Source organism: Lepeophtheirus salmonis, chromosome 11, assembly GCF_016086655.4.
Source record: "Lepeophtheirus salmonis chromosome 11, UVic_Lsal_1.4, whole genome shotgun sequence".
Classification (NCBI taxonomy): Eukaryota; Metazoa; Arthropoda; class Copepoda; order Siphonostomatoida; family Caligidae; genus Lepeophtheirus; species Lepeophtheirus salmonis.
In genome coordinates this window covers 19,719,219-19,731,736 of record NC_052141.2, presented here as the reverse complement: position 1 = coordinate 19,731,736, position 12,518 = coordinate 19,719,219, and the positions used below count along the sequence as shown (strand labels likewise).

Genomic DNA, 12,518 nt, shown 5'->3' with positions numbered 1-12,518 from the left:
TAAATCGATTGTAACATTTGCTGTGTGTGAAGTGGCACCGTCTTGTTGAAACCACGTATCGTCCAAGACCATATCTTCCAATTCAGGGCAAAAAAAAAAATCGGTTATCATGGCGCAGTAACGATTTCCATTCACAGTAACGTGTCATCGTCTACGAAAAAGTACGGCCCAATGACACCACCAGCATGCAATCCACACCAAACAGTAATTTTTTGGGGATGGAATGGCCCCTCATGAATCAGGTGTGGGGGGTTTCCGGCCCAATAGCGCATATTTTGCTTGTTAACAAAGCCATTGAGCCAAAAATGTGCCTCATCGCTGAAGATGATTTTACGTTGAAAATCAGGATCATTTTCGAATTTTCCTTCAGCCCATTTTACGAATTCCCGACGTTTGAAGTGGTCTAGCGGCTTCAGTTCTTGTGTCAACTTGATCTTATACAGGGGTAAGCCAAGATGTTTTCGCAAAATTCGCCACAACGATTTCACCGAGATGCCCAACGATTAAGAACGGCGCATAAGAGACAAATTTGGGTCATCTTGAATTGATGCGCTTGCGGTAGCAATATTTTTTACACTTCGTGTATTTCTTTGTCTCACTGGCACAGGAACAATAAGTAGCGTGTATGTGGCCTCAAATGTTTTCACCAAACGTTGAATTGTTGATTTTGCAGGTCGATTACGTTGACCATAAATTGGCGTTAACGCTCTTAAAGTTTGGATCAAAGACTCACCACTTTTGTAATAAATTTTAATAATTTGCAAGCGTTGCTCGAGTGTGTACTACTCCATGATAAAAACTACAATTATTTCTGAACACAGCTGTCAAAGAAACAATAACAAATATGACGTCGTTTTCTAAACCTATCAACGTAAAATGTGAGCGTCCCTATTGAAAAACCCTTTATATACTCTCTTTATAGGCCTTAAACTTACTTATGTTGTTACTATTTTTTGTTGTATACGAAATATTATTTTGTAGATTAATATTGCTATATAATTGTATTAAAAGTGTGAATGTGTATCTTGTCCTCTCTCAGTATTGGCACAGTCATTGATAAGAAATACATACCGAGTCCTGAAAAGTTTTCAGACATTTTTAAAGGTTAATAATTCAGCGAATACTATAACAATTTAATTATTTTCCTCTTCTAGAGAGAGCTGGGGTAGTGATGCAAAACCTTAGAATTTTTTACCGGGCCCATTTTTTTTTGAAATTGGTAATTTGAAATTTTTTCATTATATTTAACTCCTGAGTAGTGAACTTCTTCTCCCACCACATTGAGTTACATTCAAAACCTGATTTAAACTTTCGTTGCAGAGTTATAATTGTAAATCCTTGTTGGACTCAGAGTAGAATTGAGGATCGACATCAAAGTTATTCTTGACAAAATTGTTTATTTCCCTCTCACCCTTCTCTCTGGTGGATCCTGATTGTAGCTGATCCATTGAAACTTCATAAACCATACGCTGCTCTCCTTCAAAACATTCTTGAAATTGTACAGGTTACCAAATGTTAAGTTCGATTTTTTTAAATATCCCAGTGTATAATATTATTTTCATTTGCGGTGATGAGAATCGGATGCATTTTTTAATTTGGCCGGTTTTTTTGGATGTGGAAAACTGAGGAGTGAATTTGAGCTGTTGTTATTTTTATATAACGCCGTAGGAGTGAACTTCCTCTTAAATTTTAAATCTCTCTTATTTAATATTCGGTTTAAACAGAATCTATTCATAAATTGTTGATGACTGACGTCGGTTGTGTATTAAAATTGTGAACATCGGCACAATAACGTCAAATGAAATTTATGTTAAGTTGCATAAATCATATTTATACAGCTTAAAAATCAGGATAGGGTAGAAATTTGACCCCTAAATGGATAACAACAAATAGTTCCTCGATTTAACGACGATTTGATTTTCGTGCAACCTTCAATACAAAAATAAACAGAAAAAAGGGCTAAAATCAAACGGAAGTTCTGGACTAATTCTTCACATCCATAGTATCATACAGTTCACATCAAAAAAATTCTGATAAAAACAAGCTAAAACCTCTGACCCTAAGCAGGAGGGAGGACTATGGAGCAGATTGATTCTTGAGTCAATCCATAGACAAAACAAGGGATCCCTTTCCCCTCAAACTTCTCCAAAATATGAAGTTATTTTCTTACGAAATTATTGAGGACTGTAGGAATCATGGACTTATTTGAAAGTGCAGAGTAGACGACAAGTATAACTTTTCAAATGATTAATTCAATTTTGTGGATTTTTCATAGGAAGTTGATGAGATCATCAACAAATCAACCAGTTTTGGAGATCAAGCCTTGAAACAAAATCGTCAAGAAGTCCCACGTGGCTTACCTTTAAGCCTTCGTGGCAAACGCACTAATCAGAGTCTCAGGATATGCATTCACGAACCATTTCAGCTCTACGAACAATCTGGGATTGCGTTTTTATCACTCCAGGACTTTTCTCTTATTAACCCTTTAAGTCTTCCAGTGGCTGTAGACGTCGTATACTGGCTCTTTGGATAATCCAAGGTTCTTCTTGATGTACGTTCGGCAAAGTCTTGTGCAATTTAATTCGATGATGGTGTTCCTTCGGGTCTCCTCCATCCTAAACACTTGTATTAAATTAAAAGTTGCGTAACTAGCTTAAAGTTAACACTCAACCTCTCATTTTAAAATTGAAATAACCCGGGCTTTCCAAATTGTTCAGGATGTAAGTAAAGATGGTCCAGTTTCACCTGAAGTACTCTGTATATAAAGTTATATACAAGAAGAAGGAATGTTTTAACTACTAATGTATTGCATGCAAAAAAAATAAAAATAATAATAATAGTTCCTATTCATTTTTTTCTTTTATATATAATGGTGAAATTACCTTTCAAACAACCCTCTTTACCTTCACAAAAGGATATTGATATGATTTTTTCGAACGTTATAAACACTCCCCAATCGAATGAGGAGCCCCCTCAAATCACGTAACTTTTACACTTACATGTGAATTTTCCCCTTTTCCCCTTGATCTGTTTGATCACGCAGTGCAACCACAAACTTATGAATCGGGTTTACTCACGCACCGTCTTCGATATAACAATTTCAACCATCCAGTGTAAAATCATACAAATCAGTAGGAACTATGAAGAAAACCCATAGGAAATGTTTGAAGGAATTTGGGGCCTTTGATTAGAATGTTTTAACAACAGCGACAAAAAGCTTTTAAATGGGGGTGTGGGATATGTATAGACCTCAAACCTCGGAGCTACGTATTTGAAGGAGTCAAAAGAGAAAAACAAGACTTTTTTTTTAGCAAAATTCACATAAAAAAAGTACAAAATAGAGCTTTAAATGTCATACAAAGCTCTTACAATACAAGTCAACATAACAAATTTGTCTTTACGCACGAATTTTAAGTCTCAGCAGATGAGACAATGGATTACAAGGTCAAAAAAAAAAACAAAAAAACCGCTTAAAGAAGGAAAACTACCAAAAGACTTATATCTCAAGCTGGGTTTAAAATCTTATAAGGAATAATAGTTCTTGTTTGGTGCTCCTAGAGTTATAAAGGATGACAGTATTTGCAGTAAATATAAAGCCAATTATATTTTTGACTCTATTAAAAGCAAAAATATTCGTAGGTGAAGGCTATAGTCATAGAATAAAGCACAAGTTGATCTTAAACACGACTATTAAATGTGTTTACAACAATATTTTTAACTCAATAATTCGCTTTCTGGGATTGTCGAAGTTTTAAATTTTTATGGGAATGCATTAAATGTTTAACTGGCTTTGTTTATTGTTAAACAATCTTAGTTACTATTTCATTTTCAATGCTTGGAAAATATAAGTGTATATTTGCCCTTATTTTTTTGGTTTACAATTGCCTCAGAATTTATTTTAACTTTAGATCGTAGCATTCCCTTAGATGATTTAGAATATACAGTTGACAGCTTCCACAGTTCCTTAGGTACAAGTGAACGTATAAAAATTGGGTTTTTTTTAAAATAACAAAAGCTTATGGCCTATCTTCTAATGAACAACTTAATACTGGTGATGGTTGTATTAAAAGTCGAAGGTGAGAAAATTTGTTATTGAATTAAAATAATGTTAAAACTTAATTGATAGAACAAATTTATGCATATTTTTCAAAAAATTATTAGTTGTTTGATAAACCTTAATTACCTAGAGCCTAAATTATTGTTATTCTTTAAATAAATTCCATTCACGGCAACAAATGAATCCCCGGCATTTTATTCATCATCGAATCCCAAAGGAAGAATATTTTTAAACTAGATTGACTTTAAAGTCTATAAATATTTCAGTAAAGTATCAAAGTTTTGAATATTTTACTTGTATAATATTTTAATTATGTTGAATTAAAATTCTGATTTACTTCTCGAAATAAGATGAAATATAAAAATTATATATTAAAAAAAAGTTTATTTACGTGTTGTAGAAAAAAAAAACTAAATTTTACTATGGAAAGAATAATTTTTTTTCTAATTAACCTACTTTTCTTGTAACTAATCGAATAAAAATATAAGAGAAAGAGATCAACAATGACTGATCCTCTTGTGAAGCCTCTTCCATAACCAAAAGCCGTAATGCAACCTGCATTACTGCAATTTACTCGACAATGTACCATATAAATTTGTAGGATATTGACGTTAGCACCCATATGTACGTTCATTTACTTAAAGCTACACGAAGGGCCGATGATTCAGCTTTCTAGTGGATGCCATTCAAACCTCATAAACGGCACGACTATGATAGGAATTACACAACTGAGAAAAGTGGCCTAAGTTAAACATTTTTCCCGTATGCTGGACACTTGGTAATTTGAAATATATTAACCTTTTCACAAAACTGGCATTTATCTTCTTTGAGGGAGGTGTCTTGGGTCCTTTTAGGCTTCCAATGATTTTTTTTCATTGTTCTTTAAGGGTTCTGAGTACCTTTAGGTCCCATATACTCGTAAAAGAATGCACAGTTGTCCTTTATCATATCTTTAGTGTGGTTTTCTGCATTTTCAAATGCTCTATCCACTTGAATCACATCGTTTATTTTCAGCATTCTCTTTGCAAATACCAGTTAGCTTAATTTAGATAACTATGTTTTTTAAGATTAGGGACCACAATTATTTAATCCTCATTCGAACGACCACACCTCTGACTATTAAATTTGTCAAACTTTGCTTTTGATTTATGTCGCGTCACGAAATCATCCATGGCTATCCACGACTTACAACCAATCCGTGATCCTCTATCGCTCATAAAGTACTCTCTCTAATGACGTGTAGGCTAAGTCATGCCACGTAAAAGTTCAGTATATGAGACTTCTTGTCCCTCCGGAACAATATTTAAAATATTCCTCGACTGTTGTACCTCAGGGCCTACACAATGAAACAATAGTGCAGCCTTACGATCAGGGTCCATGGTGTTTAATAGAGATAATTAAATTATGAATTTGTCCCTTAAGCCCACCCAATTATGACCCCTGCAATATTCAGACAGTTCAAAGGGAAGAGGTTTATTCACTTCTAGTTGACCAACAACGGAAGATGCACCCAGAACATTTGGTCTGTCTTCTATAACAGCTGTATCTTGACAACCACATGAGATAACGTGATCCTTTAAAATAACATTTTCTCATTCCTTGAAGTTATTCTTCGATAGTTCCATAGTTAAGCAGTCTGCTCAAAGCTCCTTAAGATTCAGCCGTGGGAGTAATTTCACCCTCCTAGTCAGCCAGATGTTGTGTTTGTACCTAAGATATAATGAATATATTAATATTCCATCCTCCTCGCCCGATGTTGTGTTCTTACCTAAGACATAATGAATATATTAATATCCAGGCTCGTCGCCAACCCAACGGATATAATGAATTAAAGAGAGTTGACTCCAGACGAGGTAACATTTAATAAAGTATATTATGCATTCTCACTAAAATAAACAGGGTAAATATTAGAGGTACTATAACACAAGGGAGTGACCCGACCCAAGGATAAAAACGATGTGACCAGATAAAATGTATAAACATGATTGCATAAAATGTTACAAGGTACCCAATGTTAAAAAACTTATATATAAAAGGATTGTCCGACAGTACAGCCCCTTTTAGGTACATGTGGAGAGGAAAATCTGTAGTTTCGGTTGTCCAAGCACCGATACCCTCAAAGTCACTTTCAGCCAGTACTGGCACCCCACGATAGATGACTACATTCTCAGTGGGTGCCAACCCTTCTGCCGCCGCTTGGAAGCCATCATTGCCGATAATGGCGGGTACATTTATGATTAAGAGTGTAGAGACACACGTCTACTCCTATTTATAGTATTAATTTTGTTCAAATTCTATTGTTAATAAATAAATTATATCCTGTTGAATTCTAAAATTCAAAATGATCAAATTTTAATTGACTACTCGGTATGTATTATCTAGTAAAAAAAATAATTAGGATTTTCTTCTATTCTTGCTTTTTTTTTCCATGTTGACGCCCCCACAAATCTAGTAATTTCTATAGAAATGACAGCCCCATTGGTGCAATAAAACAACTATCCCTAATTGGAAGTCTAAATTTCTTCATAATAATCCATTTCAATAACTTGGGATTTTCTAAGTCATACTAAGACAATTGCATAACTTTCTACATAATATTGATCACTCAGAGATACTCCGTATTTTCTATATTTATTCAAGAGTGACCTATTAATTTGAACTTTTAAACAAAATTTCCAATTCCTCTTTGTATTTACAATTTGAGATTCTATGAAGTTTTGCAAATGGAATAAAAGAGGGGACCTTAGTGGCTAACAGTTTTTACAAACGACAGTACCTCAATAACACAACAATATCCTATGTATTATGTTTTCAGATGTATTTTTGAAATTTTTCTACAATAAATATAATAATTGAATTTTTTTTTCCAAAAAAAAAAAAAATATATTGAACATGTAATTGTTGAAATTTTTTTCAAATTTTTTTTTTTGAGAACAGCTGGAGATTTTTGACATGCTCGACAAAAATTCATATTTGAAAATGTTTTCTAAAATTGTTTATTTTTTGTGAAAAGTTGTGGATTTTTAAATTTTTTCTTCAAAAAAATTATTCTTCAGTAAATATCTGTGTATTATGTAAATTTCTTTCTCTATAGTTGTGGATATATATATAATTCTGTGGGTGCCCCTCAAATTTCAAAATTTATTCTTTTTCGTAAATAATCGAAAGAATAATTTATACTAACAAACTTATGTATGTGATGTAAATAGTGTGAAGTTTATTAGCTGGCCCATTTTTTTGGAATTGGTAATCTGAAGAATGAATTTTCTTTTCCTTTGCAGTTGTCATTATTATTTCTTAATTAATTCTTGCAAATGTCATTGTTAGTTCCTTCTTGCCCTCCTTCCTTGTCACAGCTGATTGTAGCTGATTTCCTCAAAAACATTCCTCAAATTGTCATAATTTACATTGTTGATTTTCATTTTTTTAACATCCCTAAAATTGTTGAAATTTTTTTCAATTTTTTTTTTGAGAACAGCTGGAGTTTTTTGACATCTCTATACCTTTGAAATAAACTTTGAGACTCCAGGAATCGATCTTGTTTTATTAAGAAATCAACTTATTAGCAAAAAAAACCACACTTCCCCTCCAGAGCTCAGGAATTTGGTCTTATCAGAATGAAACATAGCCCTAGGCAATATTAATAGAAGTATAAGGTTAAAACATAACGCTTATCCAAGTGAGGTTTGACTTCCAGCACACTTTTTAATAAATGACGTCATAGAGAATAACTAATATTAATAGTAGGTATACATTGCCCTCCTTGGCTGCTACTGGATCGCCTAGCAGTCGGTACGATACATCAAATTGAAAAATTTAGCAAGCCCGATGACATAGTGGTCTAGCCTTGTATTTCTTTTAACCTTGGCTCTAGGTACGTACCCCAGAATTCTGAACATCTTATATTTCATGTCTAAAGTCTGTATCTGTTTCCTTTTTTGAAATAAATACTCTATGTTTTTATCAGTGGACAAACAACCATACACCTACTATAACGTTATATTAGCGTGGATATTTTATCTTTCTGAGGCTTAGGCATTTACTAGCAGACAAAAGATATCACATCCACCATTTTAATGATAAAAAATAACCCAATGCCACAAAACTCAGGTCTTGGAACAAAAATATCGATACATATATCAAAAAAAACAAATCAAGTTGGGATGATTTTTTAAAATTTTTACAATTGTATTTTGAATTTAACTACCTTTGATTTCTATTGATAAATCAAAATTACAATTAAAGATATACCAAATTATCAAAACTAACATAAATACATGTGGCTCGTGAATACAAAAGCAATCTGAGATGATTTTTCATAATGTGAGCCGAGATTACATTTGTACTTATAAAATATTTTGATAAAGCATTTGGAAACACTGCAAATTGTATCCTAAAGATAGACAAAATTATCGATTAGTTAGAAAAAAAGGTAAAATATATATTCTATTTCATAGGGACCAAATATATAAAACTCTTAATTGACCGAAGAAAGACTGAACGGTGCTTTATTTAATGCGGTAAGTGAACTGGGTATAAAAGAAATCCTCAACATAAAACTTATCTAATAACATGGTACACGCAATTGAACGATGATAATAATTACTGTGTGTACACAAAGATATCTCTCGAAGTAGTCATTGAAATACTTATAAATGATCGAGATGTTGTTGTACATAGAAAATTTTATTTCATAATATTTTTACTATGACAATGCAAATTAATTATATGTCTGACTACCATCAGCCTCAATGACTGCCTCCAACCGTCTCCAGAACCCCTTGTACATATTGGCAACGTAGTCCTTTTTCATGATCCTCTACTGCTGGTTAATGGGGGTCTTCAGGGTATCAATATTCGGGTGGTGGACTTTGCAGGCCTTCTATTCAATTAGTCACCAAATGGAGTAATCCAGTGGATTCAAATCTGGGCTCTGAAGAGGCCAATTTTTTTGGACTAGAAGTTCTTGTTGCTACCCATCTACTCTTGTATAATATTACCAATATGGCCTGCTGAAAACGTACGTGACCCTATTGAACTTCTTCATGGTCTTGGTGATCTATGGTACCCCCTTTTTTTTCTCAAGTAGTTGGCCGCAGGTAAACAGTATCCAACAGGAAACCAAATTCGAGGCAGTTATTCTCCCGTTGATGGCAGAATCCCCAACATCATCACAGAGGCCGGATTTTTGGTCTTGGTGACGGTTTTGATGCTGTTGTCAGCCTTCCCAAAGCATATTCCCCGATTTTTTTGCTTGTTTTAGATGGGCTAAACGATCAAGGTTACCAGATTGCTATTGTGCTTCAGATCCTTCAAGAGTTGTTGATATCGCTAAAGACGGAGTTATTTTTGACATTGAACGGGTGTGGCGTCTCGCTTCTCCTAAGTGACCTTCTTCCAGCCTTTCAGATGGCCTTGCCAACGTAGACAGATACACCTTCTTTTTCTTGGCGTATTCTGACATCTTCATCGTTTGGTTAACCCGAAATGTATCCATGATGTGTTCATGCTTCCTTTTGGTGGTTCTTCCGCTCTTGAGATTGTCCTTCAGGTTGTTCCTATCAGCCAAACGATTTCTGACCCCACAGACTGTTTTTTTTGTTGCACTTCACCTGTACAGGCTCAGGGCCAGGGTGTGTTTTGGAAATTAAAAGGGCTCTTTGGTGCTCAGGGAAGCGGTGGGGAAGAATTTAATCTTTCTGAGGGTCCAGTAGCTCATACTCCCATTCCGGGGGCAGGGGTGTATCCTAGCATATTTGAAGGGATTCTTTGTACTTAGAAATGCCCACGTCACTTGTGGAACTTGAGAACTTTCGGAGTGTTAAAAATTAGGATGATCTGAAGTTACAGTCTGTGCAGTTTTGATTTGGGAAGTTTCACACACATAAATATAACTTTTTTAAAATTATTATTTATGTTTTATTTGTTCCTCTTAATTCTGTCATCAAAAGTACGAGGGTTCACAAAGAAGTCAGTTCATACTCATTATAAAAAGTAATTAAGCAATTATAAGCTTATTTTTTTAAATTTGTGGGATGAGTTAAGATACCCTTGAACTTTACCTAGCTATTGTTAGAAATGTTATTTGATTTAAAGACTTAAATTTGCCCTGATATGGCCTCTTTCAAATACAATCGGACCATTCCTTATTTTTTTTAAATTGACGATCAGTTATGTCGACTTTAAATGCAATTTGTAGTAGACCCCAAGAGTTCATTAGAATAATTTCCTGATAGAAATGGACTATAATTACTTGTTCAGGTAAACAAATATAATCCATACTATCGGGGGATACGGCTATAAAATATCAGGCTTTGCAATAAGTCAGGCTACGAGGTGTTTCAAGTGAGCCTGCAGGCTTTCAGGTAGAAATATGAGAATCTATACAATAAAGATATTTCAATATCAACTCATGAGAGATAAATATATTTAAAATATTAGAGTGTAATTACTAATTGATGAAGTTCAATATCTCACAAAAGGGGCATCCGCAGGATTAATTTTCGGTGGGGGAGTGAGGATGAACCCAGCCCTTTTTCGGACGCCCCTGCACAATCAAATTCCGATCAATTTAATAGAAAATCATTAATTTGAAGATTTACTTATTAATAAACTTATTTCCATGTGTTTATGACTTTTTAAGCTTATTTTGTCAATTGCTAGTACTGGAGCTTGGTTGATTAGACATTTGAGGTATTTAATGTATGTAAGTAGGAAATAAGTCATAAAAATACAATCTAAAAAATATATTTCCAAGTGCGACACTTACAAATAATCAATAACTCCAACTTCAGCTTATTTTTCATAGGGTGTCAAGTCGAAAATGACGTCATTTATTAGTTGTGAAGGAATTATTTTACATTAGAAATAAATGTTGGGCTAGAAGGTTCAAGCAACGGGGCTTTTGGCTAGGCAAAATGAGGTTCGGATGGCGGGCTTTTGGGCACAGACCTAGACCAGATCCTCCTCTCATCCATTGTCAATTTTGAGAAAGATAATAGCTTGGTTTTGTGTTGACAGTATACATGTATACGTTATACAGCCCAATATTACCTATATATATATATAGTATTTGGTGCTAGGTGATTTCATTCCCTATAAAATTCATCCCTGGACATTTCATTCCCACTTTGAAGAGGAATATTTAGTGACGTCATACGTTTTATGTTTCTAAACTACTCAGTAGCTTTTTGTAGAATGTAGAGGTAGCCCTGGCCAGTCGGCACTGGATGTGATCGGTGAGTTATCAAAGACTATTTAGATGAGTGATAGATAGGAAACGGATAATAATGATATATGGTGTTTATACCTTGGGAAATAGAAGAAGAAGCGTAATGCTGGGGTTTACTTCTATTTCCCATGGTAAAATACTATCCCCAGAACGGGAATCCGTTCCTACTCACTATTAAGATTTATCATGACGTTATTTCTAATCTATAAGCATCAAATATCCTTCACAAGTCATGACTCATCTCCAATGCCGACTGCCAACTGCCCAGGCCTCCCTCTATAGTCGTACACAAAATCTACTGAGTAGTTTAGAAACATAAACCGTATGACGTCACCATTTTTCCCTCTTTAAAGAGAGAATGAAATATCCAGGAAGGAATTTTACAGGGAATGAAATTTTCGGTTACGATAATATCTGAGTCAATTACAAGCTATATATTCAAATTTTTGGTATGGATTTTCAGCTATAGTTTAAAACTCTTATTTGATTTAAGAGACTTATAATGGTTCTCTCATTGCCCCTGTCAAATACAATTTGTCAATTTCTTATTTTTTTATTGTAAAAATCCATTTTGACGACTTTAAATACAATTTGCAGAATACCCAAAGAGTGGGTTGAAATAAATTGAAGATAATTTATAAAGGACTACAACTACAATCCTCTCTCCAATTTAAGAAAAATGATTCTAGCTTGCATTTGTGTTGAGGGGTCACATTTGCTATGTGTTTTAAAAATATGACTTACCCGTATGTACTCCTTCTATGTAAATTAATGATACTATCCATTCTAATCAATATATATAAATCAACTTAATGAAAGCACTTCAAATTTCGACGTATTAAAAAGACTGACTTCTTCAAAGATAGAGTTGAATAACATCATCTATAAATATGTAGCAATCTAATTTGTTAGTCCTCTATGCAAATACATAATTTGATACATTGTTTATATGTATGATGACACCTGCAGATATTTATTCAGGTTAACTTATGATTCATGGATTTATTTATTATTTCTCTTCAACATCCTTTGGGTACAATGTTTCTTGATGATGAATACACAAGTAGGAGTGGCACCATAATCATATGGGCCATTGGATCTGCATTTTTGGTATATTTATTGTGTGCACGGAAATTTCACTTGATAAAATTTCCAATGAGAAAATTTCCAGTCATTTACTAATAAAATTAGAATGACTCTCCCCAAAACTTGTTTTGTGCAATAGGTGAG

At 33.9% G+C, this 12,518-nt stretch overlaps 1 protein-coding gene across 1 annotated transcript in view; it reads right to left on the bottom strand.

The window, feature by feature from the left end:
* Positions 1-12,088, bottom strand: part of LOC121126107 (uncharacterized) — a 57,892-nt gene extending 45,804 nt beyond the window's left edge. Inside the window, exon 1 of the mRNA XM_040721411.2 lies at positions 12,033-12,088. Coding sequence (XP_040577345.1) covers positions 12,033-12,073 — 41 coding nt within the window. The 5' untranslated portion in view covers positions 12,074-12,088. The remainder of the gene's footprint in view (positions 1-12,032) is intronic.
* Between the last annotated feature and the right edge of the window lie 430 nt (positions 12,089-12,518).